At 39.2% G+C, this 18,054-nt stretch overlaps 2 protein-coding genes across 4 annotated transcripts; both read right to left on the reverse strand.

Moving 5' to 3' along the window:
* Positions 1-279: 279 nt before the first annotated feature.
* On the reverse strand, positions 280-5,801 carry Arp2 (Actin-related protein 2). Of its 3 annotated transcripts, none has more exons than XM_015186069.2 (8): positions 5,614-5,801; positions 5,243-5,410; positions 4,534-4,644; positions 3,279-3,293; positions 1,941-2,156; positions 1,669-1,878; positions 1,175-1,603; positions 280-1,116 (listed from the first exon to the last, which is right to left on the reverse strand). In XM_015186069.2, exons 2-8 carry the CDS (start codon positions 5,288-5,290, stop codon positions 946-948), a joined length of 1,200 nt encoding a protein of 399 aa, XP_015041555.1. In that variant the 5' UTR covers positions 5,291-5,410; positions 5,614-5,801; the 3' UTR covers positions 280-945. The 3 variants fall into 3 exon arrangements, with proteins under 3 accessions (XP_015041555.1, XP_015041556.1, XP_001354676.1); XM_015186070.2 differs by having other exon boundaries at positions 5,605-5,801; XM_001354640.4 differs by lacking the exon at positions 3,279-3,293.
* Positions 5,802-9,264: 3,463 nt separating this feature from the next.
* Pp2B-14D (Protein phosphatase 2B at 14D) lies at positions 9,265-12,727 on the reverse strand. Its single transcript, XM_033382677.1, has one exon. The coding sequence runs from the start codon at positions 12,138-12,140 to the stop codon at positions 10,332-10,334; it is 1,809 nt and encodes a 602-aa protein (XP_033238568.1). The 5' UTR covers positions 12,141-12,727; the 3' UTR covers positions 9,265-10,331.
* Positions 12,728-18,054: the final 5,327 nt, after the last annotated feature.

The following is an 18,054-nucleotide window of genomic DNA, read 5'->3' on the forward strand; positions in this document are numbered from 1 at the left end:
GGGTGGGTATATGGCGTGTGTTCGTTCGTGTGTCCATCGACAATCATAATCATCATCAAATTGCAACTAACTAGTGCTGTGAAAGGGGATCAGGGGTCGTATCAAATAAAAGAGGGAATGAAAATGCAACACTCTTTGGACTCTGCTCTCCTTATCTCTGACTTTTCTCTGATACTACTAAATAGCTGATATATATTGTATTAAATTTTGGATTCTTGAGTCTGCATTCAAAATAGTATTATTTTTTTTGTGGGGCCAATCAATGCGCACGCGTATAACTATATTTTTCATTCACATTTGATTAATTTTTGTTGAATTTTGGAAAACAAAAGAACAAAAATGAACTTATGCAAATACTTCCCGTCTCTTTCTTAACTGTGCAGCTGTCGCACTCTCTATCTCTATCTCTGTCTCTCTGTTTGTGTCTTTTTATGCTGTCCTTCTCCTTCTACTTGACGCGATTTGGAATCGCTGCAAGTGTTTTTTCGTAATACTTAATTCAAAATACTCGCGAAATGAAACAGTTTCGTTTAAAAAAATATCAATACACTTTATGCCAGGGGATATACATTGTGGGAAAAATAAAGAACGAGGGGTTGTGGTGGTGGTGTTACGTGGTAATTAATCACATAATTATAATCAGATAATCAGTAAACATATAATATTTCAAGTTGACACAAAGAAGGCGGCAGTGGGGTTACACTTTAAGCGTTACATAGAAGCTCGCAGGGAGCCACATGTAGACGGAACATTCAATCACACGGGGGGAAAAAAGCACATTCACACACACGTCTTACATAGCACATTGTCAGGCATTTCCCTTCGTTTCTATCGGGTTGATGTCTCCTACTTCCACTCCGAAAGCCGAAAGAAAATATCAAAACCAAGGCTACACTTGTTCATCCTCGTCATCTCTCAATCCCAATCTCAACCAGAATCCTGCTCCTAGTTACTGATCTTTTGCAGTTTTTGCAATACTTTGAGACCCTGTTCCTGATACTCTTGCTTGGACATCCAAAAGCCGTCCCGATCCTTCGTCACCTCCGCCAAAACGGCGCCGCCAATGAAGACCATATCCTTCCGTCTCGGTGGATCCTCAATGCGTATTTTAAATTTCTATAAGACAAAAAACTATTGAGTCTCCAAAAATGTGAATAATGAACTCTGTCCATACCGCCAACTTTTCCGTATCGTTCTTCAGCACTCGCTCCAGATACAATTGCTTGATCTCGCGCTCCAATCGACTGGGCAGGCCCGGATACATGGTGGAACCACCAGACAAGACTATATGCTTGTAAAGCTCTGGCCGTATGTCGATGTCCGCCGCTTGGATCGTATTGAAGACCAGCTCCGCAATGCCAGCGCCCTCGACATTGATTAAATGCGGTTGGAATAGAGCTTCGGGGGCCTCGAATCTTTCGCCCCCCACCTTGATCACCCGACCATCGGGTAACGTATAGGACTCGACCAGCACCGTGGTCTCCAGGGCCAGACGCTGCTCCATCTCGATGTCGTACCCGATGTAGCAGAGCTTCTCTTTCATTATTCGAACTGTTTCGAAGTCAGCGGAATGATTGAAGGCGTATCCACGTAGTAAAAGTAACTGCAAAAGATTTTCAATCATATAGTATGTGCCTGACGACGCGTGGCAATCTCAAAAGCACGCACCTTAATCAGATAGCGGGTGATATCACGTCCAGCAATATCCAATCGACGCGTCAAATGTGGCAGGGCAAACTCCTCATAGACAGGACAAATGTGCGTAACCCCATCGCCGGAATCGACAACAACGCCCGATATCAGGCCCTGGGCGTACAGCGTAAGCACCGCTTGAATGGCAATGTATGTGGAATCAAAGCCGTACTTCTCGAACATCACCTGAACAGCAAAGAGAAAAAGATAAAACGGATCGAGGGACACAAACGCAGCGAACGATCTACCTCAATCATTTTCTCCCGATTCTTTGTGGGATTCATGGGTGGCTCTGTCAGCAGTATCTTTGTGTTTGTCGGATCAATGTCCATCTTCTTGGGCCCGAACGTATAGTCCCACACATGACACATGTCGTCCCAGTTCCGGACCACGCCGTTCTCCATCGGATAGGAGACCTCCAGTAATGATCGCAGCTGTGAGGCCTCATCGCCGACCATCAGATCCTGAAAGGTTTTTTAGTTTTTTGCACATTTTTTGCATCGTTAGTGGCTATCACACATTTCTCTCGACAATCTGGGACTAGGAGCGGTTGAAGGTTGAGAGGAAAGGGGAAAGGGAGAAGGGAAAAGGGTCGTGGGGTAGCGAGAGCTACAGACAAGAACAGAACCAAATGGGGGGTAAGGGTGCCTGTAGCTAATCCAAAGCTATATTTAACAAATCTAAACTAAGCAAAAACAATTAACGAGCAGAGCAACGTGCAATAAGTAACAAAAATAAAAAGCATCGAGTGCATGCGCGCATTCCAGAAACTTTTTCAATTGAATTTCAGCTGTCAAATTGGGATTTGGCATTCTGGAATGTCCTGGTCATTACTACTTAAGCCAAAAGAACTTCAGCTTAGCCACAAGTCATGCATCAAACAGTTAACAATTAACAATTAACTAGGAATTAGGAAACAATTACAACGGGAACAGCTAGCACTAAACTAAAGAAATTAATGTACATACAACAATAACAAAACAATGAGTACTAGAAAAGCGGATAAACAAAATCGTTTTTTTTTTTTTTTTGGTTTTTTTGTGGTGTGAAAACCCAGAGAGAAAAATGTTGAATAACAAAAATTTCGATTTAAATTTAATTTGGTTTTTTTTTTTTTTTTTTTAGTTACTTTTGTTTGTTTGAAATGTAGATTTTTTTTCAATGGATCACGCCTCGAATTGAGTATATATTTATGTATATGATTGATTCGCAATCAAGCTCGGTTGTAGATGTGTTTTCGGGGATAATATTCAAATACAAACAACTAGTGAAAAAGTATAGTATGGAACAATAAACACGTATTTATGTTATTATCCTAGGTGCGTTGTTTCAACAGGAATGGGTCATAAAATTTCAAAATCTTCGCATATCTTTATAAGCGTGTATTTTTGTGTACGTGTACGTGTGGGTGTGCGTGTGCGTGTATATTAAAAATTTTTATTATTTAACCTTTTTCGAATTAAAATCGATTTTGGGTTTGTTTTGCTTTTGTTTTTTTGTTGTGTGAATTACTTTTAACATTTGGAATTAAGTAGGGGGATTGTTTTTTTTTTTTTTTTTTTTTAAACTATAAAAACTTGACTTACATCGACATGTAAATCCTGCAAAATATTTGTATTTTCAAAAAAATATGTAAAAAAAAGAACAGAAAATGGTATAAGAATATTAAAAATGAAGAGAACGATTCGTTTGTTTGTTGGTTTTTTTTTATATAGTGTTTGGTTTTTTTTTTGCAATATCGTTTTGCTTGTTTTTTTTTTTTTTGCCTAAACTTAAAAACCAGCAAATGCTAGGAAAGATCTATTGTATATAGTAGGATATAGTATAGGTGGTGGTATCAGATAAGAAAATGCACTAGAAAAAAGCTGACGGGCTTTGTGTGGTCTGATCTGGTCTGGTCTGGCCTGGTCTGGTCCCCATCTTAAGTGCTAAGCCCCGGCCTAAACCCAAAAGCCGAAAGCGAAACTTAGTTATTATACTATGCCCCCAACAGCCAGGACTCTGTATTTGTATGCCATTTATGCGTGTATAACAGATAGCACCCCACACCATTGAAACCAAGACCAAATGGAAGCCCCCCATGGGGGAATGCAACTCAAGACAAAATGCAATGAGATCATATGATGACAGAAAGGAAAACTGTGAAGTGAAGTGAAGTGGAGTGGAGTATGCATGGGTATGTAGTAAATCATAACGAGTATATGTAACTATGCCACACTAAATAGATAGAATAGAACAATTTGTTTCAGCTAACATAATCAGATGAGACAGAGAGACAGTGAGAAAGAGGAGGGTGTCTGTGTGTGTGGAGGGGGGGGGAGTGATTATGGAATGTGAATTTCTAGGCTAATTTTGTTCTTGCCGTTCAACTAGTTCTTGAATAAGTTATATAGAAAGAAATTACCAAACTATATGGTGTGTGTTTTTGTGTGTGTGTGTGTGGAAGATGAGCCTGTGTACCATACACTCCAGTACCATACCCTGTAGTTACACTGTCTTAGAGACTTTAATTCTGTTACTTGCAATTAGTTACTAAGCTAGCTACCAGTAACCATTGGAAGGTAATGCCTATTAATCAGTTAATATCGATTTGCAACGTGGATACCGGCCGATTACTGGTAGATAGTTTGGTAAGTAGTCTTTGGCCATATATCACTCCCACCTACGGGTAAACAGAGATGATAGAGCACGATACTGGAGTGTATTTTTTTTGTATGTATAGGTAGGAAAATGGTGTAGTGTTTCTCTTCCTTTCCCGTGATACTTGTTGTTATGTATAAATTCTTTTTCTCTTTTTTTTTAAAGATGGTTGGGGGAAATCGGATATTACGCTGGTCATACCTTCACTTCGATGTCACCGATTTTGTTCACCGCCCGGATAATGGGTCGCCCCACCATCGAGGGGAAGATGTAGGCGGGGAAATTGCTGCCGGCATAGCCGCACTTCACAAACTGCAATCACAAAGGTAGAGGGAGAGAGAGAGAGAGAGAAAAAAAGTGTTAGAGAGCCGTTTTTTGTTTGCATTCATGCCGCCAGCTGCTTTTGTTTATCGGTTCGGTATGGTAACGGTTCCACGGTTATCTTTTGCGCGATAAGACATAAGATTGAACACAAAATACCACAGGCGTCCATAGCCGCCGCCGCCGATCATTCGGCAGTTTGGGCGTGTTTTGTTTGTGTATGAGTATGTGGTGTGTGGTGTGTCAGGGTATGCGTAACATTTGAGTCCGATGAGTAATACTGACGACGGTCAGCGGTAACAATGACTAAAGCGGGTGCAGCGCAGCACGAGATGGAGAAGCAGAGGCAGCGACCTCTTCCAACACATAGTAAATCACTGCATCAATACTGCACTCCCGCAGCGACGCGCCGACCCCAACGTCAACGCCCGAGTCAGTCAAGCAGTTCCATAGAAGCACTGCTTAACCTACAAGAATATGCTGCTGCTGCGGCAGCGGCGGCGGCGTCGGAGCCGATCCAGAAATGTATGTCACAGTGGTCGCAGGGGGAAATCGGGTTAATAATTGAATAAGAAAATGGATATCTTACCCCTGTGCCGTTATCACAGACAATGACATTGCGTCCTTTGCTATCCATTTTTTTGGGGCACCAACTGGAACTGGAAACTGTCCGCGGCTGCTTCTCCTGCTGTTAATGATGTGTGGTTGCTGCTCTGGTTTGCTCTGCGTTGAGTATCACCGAATGTTGGGGAAGACTCTGTTTTGCAACGAGAAAAAGAAGCGGGATGAGCGATGGCGTTTCCTGTTGACTGTTGAATGGTTATTGCGGCCGCCCAGCGACTGCACTTAATCATACACTTTACTTTCCCACACACCAAGCACACAATCACACTTCATTAATACACACACCCACACAGGGATAGGCAACCTGGCGCGAGAATTTGCTTTTACCCTTTTTACCGTGTTTCTGATGTTCGAAAATTGCTTTGTTCTATGATTGGTAATACTTCAGCATAATGTAGGCGCAACTAATCAATTTCCAAATGGTAAGTGGTTACAGAGCATCTAGGTTGATTATAATTTCGATTTTTTTTTTTTTGCGGCGGTACAAAAACACGGCACACGCACACACACCAGTGTGACCGCGGACTTATCGATACCGTCCGACCCTCAGAAATATACCAAAATAATACCGTCTAATTTTATTTTCTACGCTGCTCGATTTCTCAGCACATGAGTCTGGCCAATGCAAATTGAATGTTGCCAGCAAGATAAGACATAAGAAAACGTAAGTGAGTAGGGAATGTAGGGACATTGTTGCGAGTAAAAATCCCAAAAAAGTACCAACAAACTTAAGCGCCAAATGGCAATTGTTTGAAAGTGAATGAGCGACAAGGATTTAAATGCAATCTATTAAAATAAATTATACACGTGACTACGATTTTTAGAGAAACTTCTATACCCTTTTTTCTTAAATATACCTTTGAAAAATTAGATTGATGAAATTGACAAAATATACCAAAATACCGTAAATATACCCAAAAAAAAAAAGAAACTTAATCCCACAAAAGAAGAGAAAGTCTCGTAAAACGGCTATCGATACTATCGACTGCATAGCGGAGCTGCGCGCCTAGCCTTGAAAGTGAATGAGTGAACAATACAATCCGCATTAAGTATTTTCGAGCTTACATTGTGGCTTGATGCGTTGAAGCTAGACAGCAATGGTCTATATATCAGTTATGCCTATTTATATACGTATGTATTTATTACACAGACCCATTAAAATAGTGCGGTGTTTATTTTTCAGTATTAGCTCCGATACCAGTTCGATAAATTATTATGAAAAATATATTCTTTTCATTGGGATATTTATCTACATCACACTTGATAAATTTCATCGTCAGGTGTCTCTGTTGCTATTTCACCCCTGTGCAGTAACAGAATTAATTGAATTAATTTGTTTTGAAAGTACTCTATTAAAAATATACCATATTATAGAATATCGATTAATCTATCGAATCCTTTTTTTTGCTTAAAAATGTTAGACAGCATACAAGTTTTGACAATTTTTTTCAAAATTTCGATAATTCCGTTAATATATCCCAAAAAAGTATTTACCAGGACAATGAGAGAGAAAAACAGCCATAAAATGGAAATTTTGCTGCTGATTTATTTTATTTTGTTTATATAATATGTATATGTATATATAATTTAATAATATAATAAACATTACTCATTTGTTATCTTTATAATTGCTTTAAGAGGCGAAATGTCTTATATATGTATGTAAGTACCATGCACATCTTCTGTTCTGGATTGCATCTACATCTCGGGCCACGCACGCCACACGCCACTATCCCCGATCCAGATCGCGCTTTAACAGTAACGTGTGTGTTCTTTTGATTCGGTTTATGCTTTGTGTTCAACGATAAATGGATCCATAAAGTATTTAGTATGGTCTTGATATATTATCAAAATCTACAGATCTGCGTTTCCACATCTTCCATTTCTCACTATATGTATATGCAAGTAAATATGTATTATTTATTTAGTGGCGTGTATTTGCCATATATCGAAAGAGCAGAGCCTCCTCAAACTCATCTCATTCGAGAGTTACGTTACGTTACTTATGGAATGGTTGAGTGGGTGAGTGGGAGTGTGGGGAGAGCTAAGCAAATCGATCGTTTAGTTAGACATTATGCTTCATATAATACTTTACCATATTTGGTATTTCTCCATATTATTTTGGTGTTATCTCATTCTGTATACTTGACTTGTGGAATCAATCAATTTCAAATTGCCATTGGTTTCTGTTTCTGTTTTTTTGTTTTCTAGGGGAAGCCCCCTGTTTCAATTACCTCCGTACTAACTAAATATGCATTTGCGATTTAACAGTTTTCAACAACAATAGAGGAAACGGAAATACTGAAACTTAAACTATATGTATTCTTGTTCTATTCTTGTTCATCATTCATATCATCATCATTTTGTCGATTTTTAATATTTATATAGTTAGTTTATTCTCTTGTCCTTTCCTCATTCTTCGGTTTGTCTGTTGTGTGTGTGTGTGATTTTGTGTCTGTTGCTGAGTCAAAAAAAATAGTGTCACTATTATATATATGTATATTTGTATTTGTTTAAGTGGTAGCCATCTCTCAATAAGTTGGGTAGATGTCCCCTTTATAAAAGCTAAGTTCTATTCCGCTCCATTCGGGAATTGGAATTTGTTTTGTTAACTACGATAGAAATAATTTTTGGTAGCTTGACGATACGTACGCACGTGTCTATGTGTTTGTGTGTGTGTGTGTGCATATTACACTAAAAACTAATTGTTTTATCCAATCGTTACTCCTCATATACCATATACCATATACCATACACCTCATATATGTCTGTATGTACTTGTATATTAATATTAAATTGAAGGGTGAGGAAGGTATTGTATGGTGGTCTTGCAGAATATAAGCAAAGTACAGCCGTGCGGGGGGAATGGGCTCGAGTCGAAACGAAACGAAGCGAAACTGGAGCTGGAGCTGGAAACTGGAGTCCGCGAGCGTGTAGGTTGTGTGTGCTGGGGTGCTGGATGAAGGCATCTGTTGTGTGATTCTCCCTATTACAATGCGTATATATTCATATATATATGTCTATATTTTGATTTGACATTGGAAAGTCGGCTATAAATACTATATATCTCTCTTGTAACACTATTCGAACGCGTTGCGCGCGGAACAAGCGAACGCTGCATAGAATGGGGCTATGTTAAGTTAAGGAATTGGGGCGGGAAGGGTGGAAGTAGAAGGAATTGATTGCCATCTCTTGAATTGAATTGAAACGCCTGTTCCACAGCGTTCCATGCCTTATACAATATACATACTTAATTAGCTACATTTTTACTTAATTGGAAACTCTATCTCAAAGACTTGCATCGTTAATGTTTGTGTGAGTGTGTGTGTGTGTGTGTGTGTGTGTCTGTGGGTGGAAATCAAAGCAAAAATAAATCGAAAATAATAACCTTGAGAATAAACCGAAAGGTGTACTCCTCTCTGGCGTGTGTGGGTGTGTTCCAACAGAAATAATTGTGTTCTAAGAGTAGTTAGTTGAATGTACACGAGGGGGGGATATTTATATCATCAATTACATTTCTATTAAGTAATTATTATTTAAATATCTGATTTGCTAGTTAAATGGGAAACGTTTTGTTTCCGCTTTGTGGGTGTGGGTGTGGGTGTTGGTGTGGGCGTCGGTGTCTTTGTGTGTGTTCCGAATCAATCAATCAATCAATCAATCATTTAAAATGCATCATATTCATTAATTAATTAGCTAAACTCTTGCTCTTTACTCTTTACATAATGATAATCAGGACTCGATTCGATTCGGGTTTTCGGTTGATAAAACGCAATAAACCATACAGCCGCCACACACGCGTCCATCATACACACAGATAGTACATCGAATATGTAACAGATTTAATTCGAAAGTTATATTAAGCAACAATTATACAGATATATGCATGTATTAATAAATATATTATAAATATACATATAGTATATACATATATAAATATATATATAGTATATGTATACATACATATAAAAAAAAGGTAAACTCTCCTTTTGTTTTGTTTTTCAAGTTTAATTCGTATAAGGAACATTTATGGACTATTGCGGCACATATTGCAAACTGGTTTCTCCCTTCTCTTCTCTTCTCTTCAATCATTTTCATGCTTTTCAAGTTTATGTTAAGGATTACAAGACAAGGATTGCACAAAAGTATGTTGTTGTTTTGTTTTTGTTCATATTCAATATTCATGTTTTCATCTTCATATTTGTTTAGTTATAGATCGATATTTAAATATATATTTATATATTCCATATGTATATGCTCGCTTCTTTTTGGCGCTGCTAAATGTTTTTAACAGATTAGCGCTGGATTTTTACCATCATTTTTTTCTTCTATTTAGTTTTAGTTTTAGTTTCTTATTTTTTTGTTGTTTTGTTCTTTTTTTGTGTGTGTTTTGTTCATTTTTCATTCAAGGTTTTTCTCCCATTCGGGTTTCGCTTCTTTTTTTATACATTACAACTTAAGCTAAGAATTATGGGGGATTTCTGGGTTTTCTGGGGTTGGGGTTTTCTTGAGAAAAGGAATTCTTGCGGCCGGCCCGCCAAAGTATGCAACACATAATTCTAATATCCAATATGCGCCGCGATGCGCGCCTGTGCTAAAACAAATTTGTCGGCTGCCGCTGAATGCCGCACGCTGCATGCTGCGTGCATCCAGTAGTGGTCGTGGAAGTGGTCAAAAGTCGGAGCTGGAGCTGTTACATACATTTATACTTAGATATAGAATTGGGTGGTTTTTTGTTGGTTTGTTTAAGTTGTTGCTCTGCCATCTTTAAGCTTAATTAAGGATCATCTTTGTTGTTGTTTGTTGGTGTTTTTCCGTTTCTGCTTCGGGCCATGCTTGAGGTTCAGTTACAGCTCGATTACAGTTTGATGTTTAGCTAAAACGACAAATCGTTGACACTTTACTAAATAAAGGTCCATCCACACTGCCACTGTCACTGCCTCTATCTCCACTCCACTCTGCTCTGCTCCACTCCACTGTACTCCATTCCACTCCACTCCGTACCACTGCCGTACCGCCTGCCTGCACAGTCGATCCGATCTGCGGCTTGCCGCTTACCCATGCGCCGCACCGTTGTTGCTGTTGCCTTGACTGTGATGTGACGGCTGTGGATGGTGCGGGTCCTCGCTGGGCGTAGGAGGCTGGTCGCGACGGGGCGGCATCCGCTCGTTGACGGCATCGAGGCCCTTGGCCTCCGCGAACGAGGTAATCTTGTGGTTGGGCGAGAAGCCCTGCATGGCATTCTTGAGCGACTGCTTGCCACCGGAGAGGGCGCCGAGGGGCAGGGCGCCCGTCGGCGTCAGGCCCTTCAGCTGGAGGACACTCTCGGACTCCTCGCGCAGCACGGAGAAGACGCGCGCCATCTTGCCAATGGCCCGGATCTTGTTGCGTATGACCTCCTTGCGCGCCGCCGCCTCGTCGTCCGAGAGCGGCTCCTCGCTCTCCTCGGTCATCAGCTCGTCGTCGGAGCAGATGTTCAGCACGTTCACCAGCATCTCGGTGACCTTCTCGCCCACGAAGGGCAGCGACCAGGTGAACACGTCCATGAAGTTGGGAAGCCAGTAGGGGTGCGGCGAGCAGTTGAACTGCCGGATGTTCATCACGTTGTTCTCGTACTTCAGCACCGCCGCCTTGTTGTTGTACACATCGAGATAGTTGGGCGCCGAGAAGATGGTGATCAGCGAGGGGAAACCGGTGGTCTGGCTCTTGCGGTACATGCGGTAGCCGGCGTCCTGCGCCTCGTGCGCCCTGATGATCGACAGCAGATTGTTGTTCTGCAGGAAGTCGCAGCAGGCGGCATAGCTGTAGAAGTACGAACAGCCCCGCACCGAGTTGTGCGTGTAGAAGTCCGAGTTCTTCTCGTTGCCGAAGTCCTCCAGCGGATCGGACCACAGCAGGTCGCACATGGGGCCGAAGGCGGGTGGCTCCTTGAAGCGGTCGAGCCGCCGTATGTCCTCCAGCTCGTGTATCTCCGGCGACAGGCCGCCGTGCACGCACAGGAACTGTTGGTTCATTAGCGCCGCCAGCGGCAGGCAGTCGAACGCGTCCATGCACGCGTCGTACACGCGCTCCGAGTACTTGATCTTGCACTCCTGCTTGAAGGTGAAGTACTCGGTCAGGTGCCGGCACTCGTGGTTGCCGCGCAACAGGAACAGCGTCTGCGGATAGGTGATCTTCAGCGACCACAGATACAGCACGCACTCGATGCTGAAGTAGCCTCGGTCCACGTAGTCGCCCAGGAAGAGATACTTTGTGGTGGCCGGCGAACCGCCCACCTCGAACAGCTTCATGAGATCGTAGAACTGGCCGTGTATGTCCCCACAGACCGTCACCGGCGCCTCGATGTCGATCATGGTTTTCTCCTGGCGCAGCAGCGCGGCTCCGTCCTGGATGATCTTAAGTGCGGGCGCCTCCTCGATGCGCCCCTCCAACACAAAGTGCTGCTTCAGGACGTCGTGATTGGGTTTGCCCGTGCGCGGATCGAAGACCTCGGCCAGCGTCAGCTTGTGGCTGGGTGGAAAGGGGACACTGTCCACTACACGCTCTTTGGTGTTGATCGCCGTATGGCCGCCATGGGGCTTGCCCTGCTTTGTAGGGCTACCGTCGTGGTCCGCGGCGTTCGAGTTGCTAGCGTTGGCGTTGGCGTCAGCGTTGGCGTTGGCACTGGCCTGGGAGGAGGAGGAAGTGGCAGCGGCCGCAGAGGTGGCGGCATTGCCAGCAACAGTGGAAGAGCCAACGTCACCAGCGGCAGCGGCGGAGGAGCTGTTGGCGTCTGTAGCATCAGCGGTGGAGGCGTTGCTGGCTCGCTGCTGGCTGGCACTTGTTGCCACTTGGCTGTCGCTTGATTGATTATTCGAAGACATGGCTGATGCTGGAGTTGGAGCTGCTCCTCTGGATTGGAGCTCTCTCCACTTGACTGCGTTCTCCGACTCCAAATCCTCTCACTCTCTCTCTCTCTCTCACCCACTCACACTCCCTTGCACTCACACACTCTTTCTTTCTCTCTCTAACCGTTCCCGTTTCGTTTGAGTTCGCGTTGGCGTTCCTCTGGTTCCTGTTCCTGTGTGACTATTCCTGTCCCTGTTCCACCTCCTGGCTCAATTTCCACGAACACACATACACATACAAAACAACCCACACACACTGTCACTTTTTACTGCTGCGCTGCTGCTGTTGTTGTTGCTTTTGTTGCTGCGCTGCTTTTACTGCTGCTGCTGCTGTTGTTGGAGCTTAGCCGCTTTATCGCCTTCCAGCTTTGATTTAAGCAAATTAACAGTTTCGTTGTTGTTGCTGCCACTGGCCGTGTTCGTTATGCGCTGTTTTTACTCAACAACAATCATATTCACTTAGTATTTTGTGTATTTTCGCTTCGTCTTGACCCTGCAGACGTCGTAATTTCTCTCTCGCTAGCAGTGTGACCGCGGATTTATCGTTAAAACTGCCGTCCGACCCTCGGCAATATACCGAAATATACCGTCTGATTTTAAAGATATACCGTAAATATACTGACGAATTCAAGTTTCCTCGTTTTTGATATTCCGTGGAATATTACTAGCCAGATAGATCTCTCAGTGCTGCCCACATAATTTTATCCGATTAATGAATCAATTTTCTACTTGACTGGCTTATTTAAAATACTTGACTTTTATTATTTTTGCCTCAATTTTGGTTCCTCAACAACAATATAGCGTCTCGTTATGAAAAAAAAAAACGAACTTAGCCCACTTCAGCCCCCTCTATTTAAATAGTTCAACTACTTCAGGTAAATGGCTAAACATATTAACGATTGTAAATTCTTCTTGTAGATCCATGCCATTTTTCCTTTGAACTTCAAAAAACACCACCATATCATTCACCTGAACTGCGCTAAAATGAGTCAATTTTCAATGATTTCGGTGGAAATTTCAAATACCCCCTTGGCTTATAATAAGTTAATCGTTCACCGTCAAGGATGGGAAATCATATTGCCTAATTTGGAGGTTCCGTCAAGTATTATAAGCTAGATAGAACATTTAGCCATGCCCACACAATTATATTCAGTTAATGAATCATTTTTCTACTTGACTGGATTATTTTAACTACTTGCTTTTATTCTTGGCTAACTAAGACATTTTTGACGATTCATTGGTAAAAAGAAATTTTGCTACAGCAACATGTTGATTTTTTTGATGATTTTTATTGGCAGAAAGCAACAATGCTTTTATCCGTTTTAAAACCGTTACAGTTACCAAAACCGGTTCCGTTAATGTGCAGTATTTTTCAACCTGTGGAAAAGAGCACCCAACTACCGGTTCAAAGAGAACCTTAACCGATTAAAAGAGAGCGAAAATGAGCCCAGTGGTGTGCGCCAAATAAAACTTTTTTCAAAGTGAGCGACAAGTAGTCAAGTTTCATCATTATCGTTGGTATATTTAAATACCCCCTGGTCCAAAACGGGTTGATTGCATTTTTGTTGTTCATGAAGGGATGTGATATTCCTTGATATTCAATTTAGTATCACTACTACTTTAGCACTGAAAATATAATTTTATCAGACAATCTTATCAATTTTATACAAGAATGGCTCATGTAAGTACTGATCTTATTTGAATTGTCTATAAACTAAGGTTTCAACGAAAAAAGTCGACAAAAATGTCCAATAAATTCATTGTGTACATGGCAACTACACATTTACTACATTCTAACTACATAATGAATGTAATAGTCCACAGTGACACCTGAAAACACTAGAGAATATAAGAAAATACTCAAAAATACTATAAAAAGTATCCATGGGAAGCAGGCTGACCCTTAGAAGTACATATACCGAAATATACCGTTGCGATTTTCCGATAACAGATTTCGTCGACGGGAATCCAGATAAAAAATAAACATTCGACGTGAAAGTACCCTTTAAGTCTAATTTCATTCTGCCATCAGCTTCAGAAAATGTATTTATTTTAGAAGATTTACAACGAGAAAGTTGCTGATTGAATTGCTTGGTAAAGCTGTTATTGAGTATTGTTTTAAGGTCTCAAAATTGTACAAATAAAAAAAACGTATAAATGCAATAAAACAACACTTAGACAATCCTATAGAAAAAGGTTAAAATAACGAAAGAAAATATTTTTCTTTTGAAAATCTAGATTTATAAGCTATTAAAACAGCAATATACATATATAAAGTTTATTACTGTGCACAATAAAGATGCGGATCCAGTTCCAGTTCACTTTTCAGCAGAGCGGTGAATGTCGTCGTTATCTATAAATGGCTAGCAGGTTTGAATAAAACAGGTGCTTCCAAATGCAAACTTTTTTGGCAAATATCTATTATTACTGTCAAAATTATGTTAAACATTTGCCAAATTTTTTAACTGTGCCCTGGCATACGGCGAAATTTGTTGCAGTTAACTAAAACTGCCAGCAGTAAATTCTGGATATATCATCTAGGGCCTGGAGGCGCCAACTAGCAACACTTATCGATATACATGCTTTCGATACTTCGCGGTACGCGCCACAGCGCGATGGGCAGCCGTTATGTTTCGAATTCTGAAATTCCCAGGGGGACTTCCCCCATACACAAACGAACTTTTAGAGGAAATAATAAATGTGCGCGCATTTTATTCTCAGGATAGGTACTTGTATATTTTTTTAATGTTTTTGTATTGTTTTCTCAGTTTTTTTGTTTGTTTTGTTTTTGTTGTTAATATTAATTATGTTAATAACATTGATAATCATTTGGTTTTCTTTGTTTTATTCGCTTAATGTTAAAACTTGTTGTCTGCATTTTGTTGTTGTTGTCTTCTTCCATCTTCCCTTGTAAATTAATTTGTTAATCTCCGGATTGGATACAACGTATTTTTGTTGTTGTCACAACAGCGCAATTTTTAAGTAATCTTTTTGCCAGCCATCTGCCTATGCAATACATTTATAAATCCCATATACATAATCCTACATATGTATATATGTATATGTATATATACATATGTACATATATATACATACATATGTATATATGTACATATAATAATGCATTCACTGTTAAATTTGTTTATTTATTCACTTTTTGTTTTGGTTTAATAATAAAATTGAAAATTTTTAAGAGATTTATCTAGATGTGATGTTTTTTTTTCTTGTTTGTTAATTTGTTATGTTGCATTTTTAATATTATTTCATTATTTTTAAATATAAGTATATAAACTTTTTGCTTTGACAAAGTTTCTCCAACTTATAATTATCATATATATTATATATAAATAAATGTTTAAATATATATAAAATATGCATTTAAATTGATTTATCCAAAAGGTAAAGTTTTAATTCTTTTTTTCATGGGGTTTTCTTCATCATCTTCATTTTTTTCTTTTCTTTCTGTTTTCATTTGTTTATAATATATATGTATATTAAATTGTTTTGTTTTTTTGTGTAAAGTTTTTAAAGCATTTGAGGGCAGGAAGTAGATGTTGAAAAATACATGTATCAAAAAAATGATGAAAGGATTTTTCACTTGCACTGGAGATTAATCCAAAACTAGAACGAGAAACTTTCCCTATTCATTTTCTTTGTTTGTTTTGTTTTCTTTTTTTTATCATATACATATGACTACATAACTTATAAATTCGTTAAGGAACAACAGAATCATTAACAAAATTGATTTATTTAAAACGAGTTAAGTATCTGATTTGATTGTACTTCATAGCTCATCATAGTTCAAGCTAATCAACAAATTAACAAACGGCTAGAAATGGTCAACAAAAGCCTCGAGACGAAACCTAAAAAATATTTGAAATAGTTGAATGTTTGATGTGCTTTTCTCGATTTCAAACTTAAAACAGAATGGGGGATTTTTGGTTTTTTCATTTTGTTTTTTCTTTTACCGTATATCTAAATATATGTAGAGATTTTTTTGGTTTTTGATATTTTCGTTAAAAGGAAATTTTTTCTTTGCTGTAATTTGTAATTTTTATGCACTTTTCTTTTTTGTGTCTTTTTTTATATTTCATATTCATATTTTGGTGTAGTAGAAAATGTACCGTTAAAAAGTGTGGTTGGTTTTTGTTTTTTTTTTCTTAGGTCATTGAAAAGAGATAGAGAGCGAGATTGAGAGTGAGAGTGAGTGAGACGAGACAGACGAGAAAAAGAATCGAAGTCAAGGTCGAAGTTGGAGTTGAAGTTGAAGTTGAGAGCTTTTGAGTGAGCCTTGGGCCTGGAGAGTAGTGCAGATGGGAGAGGAGAAAGCTTGGAGAGTTTGTGAAATAGAGAGGAGAGTCGTTATCGTTATCGTTAATTTCTTTTGCTTTTTGTTTAGTTTTTTAGGCTTTCGTGTATATAGTATAAAAGTATTTGTTTGCCGTATATTAATCGCTTAGTCGTAATATTTTAGATTCTCATTATTTCTTTTTTTCCTTGCCGTATAGTATGTGTATATTAATTTAATTTCTTTTTTTCTTTTCTTTACTTTTGTTTAGAAGAGCGCGCTAATTTGTATTGCTGGTATTGCGGGAAACGTTCTCGGAGGCGAAAAGTATACTGTTTATATACCATACATATGTAAATACATATTGTGTGTATGTATTGTGGGTAGCGGTAGTAATTTGATTTGTTAAAAATGTCTCATTTGACGCAATTTACTTTTAAAAATAATAGTAAGAGCTTTGAGGTTGCTGTAATCCATTATTGGCTGTAATTATTGTTTATATATTCATATATATGTATATGTATATATATATAAATATTCATTATTATTTGTATTGGTTTTCTTCATCGGTTTCGTTTCTTTTTTCTCTTGAATTGAAATGCATAAACTTGTTGTAAACTTTTCTGGTTTTTTGTTGAGTGTGTCTGTCTGTCGCTGTCTCTGTCTATGTCTTGTTTTGTTTTGTTTTGTTTTGTGTGTGTGAAACGCTTAACTTTAAACTGCTTTATATATAGGTATTGTATGTAAATATATATATAAATGTAAATCATTTGTAACCATCATTTAACTGCTTGATAACGCTGCTGCTGCTGCTGCTGCGCATGGGCACGACGCACGATGCACGACTGTACCTGCTGCTCTCACTTTTTTGCTCTCAGTGCGCGCATGCGCGCTTCCTGCCATCACTAACAACTTATTCGAATTTGTCAACGGTATTTTCTTTACTTATTTTTGTTTGTTTGTTTTTACTGCACTTGTGATTGCTGTTTGTTGCTGATGCTTCTGCATTTGTATTGTATATTCTCGGCCCTCTCCCTCCTTACTGGCTTTCGTCACCGGCTCGGCTCGGCTCCGCCTCAATTTTTGCAAATATCTATATATGTATTCTGTTTGGGCACACTCGTGTTCGTGTATGCGTTTCTCTTAGGCATATGTGTGTAGGTATATTTCATTTCATTATAAAGTACTTCAAATTGCTATAAGTTTGCATTTTGTATTACGATTTTCTATAAATCTTTAAATTGGGTTTCTTTCTCTTGGATTTTGTTGTTTTTGTCGTCTTTTCAAAGTTGAAAACTTATTTTTTTTTCGTTTTGTTTCTTTTTCTTTAACATACTTTCTTTTTAATTTTTGTAAACGTTATTTGCTTTCATTTTTGTTGCTGTTTGTTTTCGTTTTTTTTTTTTTTAATTTTCCTTTCTTGTTGGTTGTATAATTTAAACTTAATAGTAAATTCACATAGTTTGGTTTTTGGTTTTAATTATTTTCCCTTACTTTTTGTTTGTAGAATATAATTTTATTTTGTTGTTTAAGAAAACTTTTTGCACGCCCCTTCTTTGTCACATGCTCGTATATTTTTCTCCCTTTCTTCTTTTTCATTTT

This window comes from Drosophila pseudoobscura, chromosome X, assembly GCF_009870125.1.
Source record: "Drosophila pseudoobscura strain MV-25-SWS-2005 chromosome X, UCI_Dpse_MV25, whole genome shotgun sequence".
NCBI lineage: Eukaryota > Metazoa > Arthropoda > Insecta > Diptera > Drosophilidae > Drosophila > Drosophila pseudoobscura.

Excerpts from the sequence above, each read along its gene's own strand:
- Arp2 (XM_015186069.2), bottom strand. The coding sequence starts at position 5,290 with ATGGATAGCAAAGGACGCAATGTCATTGTCTGTGATAACGGCACAGGG. Across the intron at positions 1,604-1,668 it reads TCACCCGCTATCTGATTAAG|TTACTTTTACTACGTGGATA; the intron begins GTGCGTGCTTTT and ends AATCTTTTGCAG. Across the intron at positions 1,117-1,174 it reads ACGATACGGAAAAGTTGGCG|AAATTTAAAATACGCATTGA; the intron begins GTATGGACAGAG and ends TTTGTCTTATAG.
- Pp2B-14D (XM_033382677.1), bottom strand. The coding sequence starts at position 12,140 with ATGTCTTCGAATAATCAATCAAGCGACAGCCAAGTGGCAACAAGTGCC.